Source organism: Vitis riparia, chromosome 5 (genome assembly GCF_004353265.1).
Source record: "Vitis riparia cultivar Riparia Gloire de Montpellier isolate 1030 chromosome 5, EGFV_Vit.rip_1.0, whole genome shotgun sequence".
Classification (NCBI taxonomy): domain Eukaryota; kingdom Viridiplantae; phylum Streptophyta; class Magnoliopsida; order Vitales; family Vitaceae; genus Vitis; species Vitis riparia.
In genome coordinates, this window is record NC_048435.1 from 14,924,222 (window position 1) to 14,927,152 (window position 2,931).

The window sequence follows — 2,931 nt, forward strand, 5'->3', positions numbered from 1 at the left end:
TCTTTTCCTCCCCTTAACAACTGATGGCTGCTTTAAATAAGCAAGGTCATGTACAAGCAAGCAAACCGAAATGAAAGGAAGCTAGAAACGAATAACTGGACACATAAACAACACCTGCAAATATACCTAAAAACCAAACATAACTGCATGAAGAAAAGTGATGTAAAACTCGCAACTAACTGAGGACCCATTCATAATTGAAGACCCATTCACACGAAAAACTCTCAACTGCACGACCCAGTCCCTCCTTCATTATTCTTCACGTGCAAGACCCACAAGACCCACTGCCTACGTTGCATGCATGCTGCATGCAATGATCTCTTACGTACAAGCTCATCCCAAATACTTGGGATTCGGCTTATAGCTCCTTACAGAATGCCTTGGCCTATCAATACCTTCCCCATCAAGTGGATCCTTGTCCTCAAGGTCCAGATTTGGGAACATCTCCTGGAGCGTGTTTGTTGGTTCCCACGTTGCTTCCTCTACTGGAAGATGCTTCCAGCGCACCAAGCCTTCTTCGACAAGTTGGGTTCCTTGTTTGATCCAGCAGTAGTCTAAAATAGCTTGAGGCTCTAAGATAACCACTCCGTCGTCGGTGAAAGGTGGGATCTCGGTTGGCTGGGTCTCAGCAAGTCCCCCGTTGTCCTGGTATCGCTTAAGTAGTGACACGTGGAACACCGGGTGAACGCGTGCCTCTGCGGGGAGCTGTAATTTGTATGCGACTGGTCCGATCTTTTCTAAAATCTGGTAGGGTCCATAAAAACGGCTAGCTAGTTTCTGATGGACCCGTTTGAAGACCGTTTGCTGGCGGTATGGGTGTAACTTCAAAAGTACATGTTCGCCGACCTCGAACGAAATGTCTCTTCTCTTCTTATTTTCCATCTGTTTCATTCTGTTCATCGATCGTTCTAAGTTGACCTTTAGTTGCCGTAACAGTTCATCTCGATTTAGGAGTTGCTGATCCACTTCATGGACCGGTGAAAGTCCGTCTTTGTACGGCGGAATGGGGGTCGGCAATCTTCCATACAGTGCCTGAAAAGGGGTCATCCCTGTCGAAATATGGTAAGTCGTATTATACCAGTATTCCGCCCAAGGTAAATAGCCGCTCCATCTCCGTGGCCACTGATGAACAAAACTCCGAAGATATTATTCGACGCAGCGATTGATGACTTCCGTCTGGCCATCCGTCTGCGGGTGGTATGCGAAGCTAAGCTGTAGTTTGGAGCCCGACATCGTGAAAAATTCCTTCCAAAAGTTACTGATGAAGATTGGGTCCCAATCACTAATAATTGAATTGGGCATGCCTTGAAGCTTGAAAACGCCTTCCACAAATTTTTCGGCTACAGTTTTTGCAGTAAAAGGATGACTTAAAGTAAGGAAATGAGCGGACTTACTAAGTCTGTCGACCACTACCATGATGGTGTCCTTTCCTTGCGAAATCGGTAGGCCCTCAATAAAGTCTAAGGTGATGTCATCCCATACTTGGCACGGGATTGGCAACGGTTGAAGAAGCCCAGCCGGAGCTAAAGTCTCGGCTTTTATTTTCTAGTAGACCGCACATCCCTTGACGTAGTCTTGCACTGATCTATGCATTCCAGGCCAATAGAACTGTTGCCCCAACTTCTTGAACGTACGTAGGACGCCCGAATGACCCCCCACCTTGGTGTCATGCATTTCGTGTAACAGTTTGGCCCGTAAGGCGGCAACGTTCGGAACAATGACCCTTTCTTTGTATAGTAATAGCCCTTGGCGCCATGTATATGATCCTCCAGGTTGTTCCGTGGCCATACGGACCTTCGACTGAATGTACTGGTCTTCGTCTGCCACTTTTTTTATTTCCTCCCATAAGCTAACCTACGGAAAGAAAATATTGTGGAGAATGGGACTGCCCTGTTTTCGAGAGAGAGCATCAGCTACGGAGTTTTCATGGCCCGGTTTGTATTTAATCTCGTGATCATAGCCCAAAAGCTTAGCAACCCATTCTTGTTGCTCCGGAGTTGCTATTCGTTGCTCTAAAAGATATTTGAGGCTACATTGATAAGTCTGAATATAGAATTTTTGGCCTAAAAGGTAAGGCCGCCAGGTGCGTATGGCTTCAACGATAGCCAGCATCTCTTTGGCGTACATCGACCAAGATTTCTTGGTCACTCCGAGGGCTCGACTCATGTAGGCCACTGGTTTGCCTTGTTGAGACAAGACTGCTCCAATTCCTTCCCCAGATGCGTCCGTTTCAATAGTGAAAGCATCATTGAAGTTTGGCATGGCTAATATAGGAGTGATTGTCATGGCCTGTTTGAGAGCAAGAAAGGCAGTTTCAACTTCTCCGTGCCATCTGAATTGGCCTTTTTTGAGAAGATTGGTGAGAGGCCGAGCTATAATGCCATAATCTTTGACGAACTTCCGGTAATACCCTGTTAAACCTAGAAACCCACGTAGTTCCAAATTAGTAGGTCGAGGCCAAGCTACCATAGCAGCAATTTTTCATCCACCTTCACACCCTTTCTAGTGATGATATGCCCTAAGTACTCCAATTCTTGCTATCCAAATGCACACTTGCTAGCTTTAACAAAGAATCTGTGTTGCCTCAGTATCTTGAAGGTCTGCCTGACATGCACTAAATGTTGGTCCCAATCCGGACTATAGACTAAAATATCATCAAAGAAAACTAATATGAATTTTCTAAGATGGCGTTGAAAGATGGAGTTCATGATAGCTTGGAATGTGGAAGGTGCATTACATAAGCCGAATGGCATAACCAAGTATTCGTAATGTCCATTATGTGTTCGGAAAGCAGTTTTATGGATATCACTTGGTTTAACCCGTACCTGATGGTATCCCGCTCACAAATCAAGCTTGGTAAAATAAGAAGCACCGTAGAGCTCATCCAACATATCATCCACGGTGGGAATCGGAAATCGATCTTTAATGGTT

At 45.4% G+C, this 2,931-nt stretch overlaps 1 protein-coding gene across 1 annotated transcript; it reads right to left on the reverse strand.

Moving 5' to 3' along the window:
- Window positions 1-333: 333 nt before the first annotated feature.
- LOC117915192 lies at window positions 334-1,788 on the reverse strand. The gene is made up of 2 exons (XM_034830759.1): window positions 1,560-1,788; window positions 334-1,049 (listed from the first exon to the last, which is right to left on the reverse strand). Exons 1-2 carry the CDS (start codon window positions 1,786-1,788, stop codon window positions 334-336), a joined length of 945 nt encoding a protein of 314 aa, XP_034686650.1.
- Between the last annotated feature and the right edge of the window lie 1,143 nt (window positions 1,789-2,931).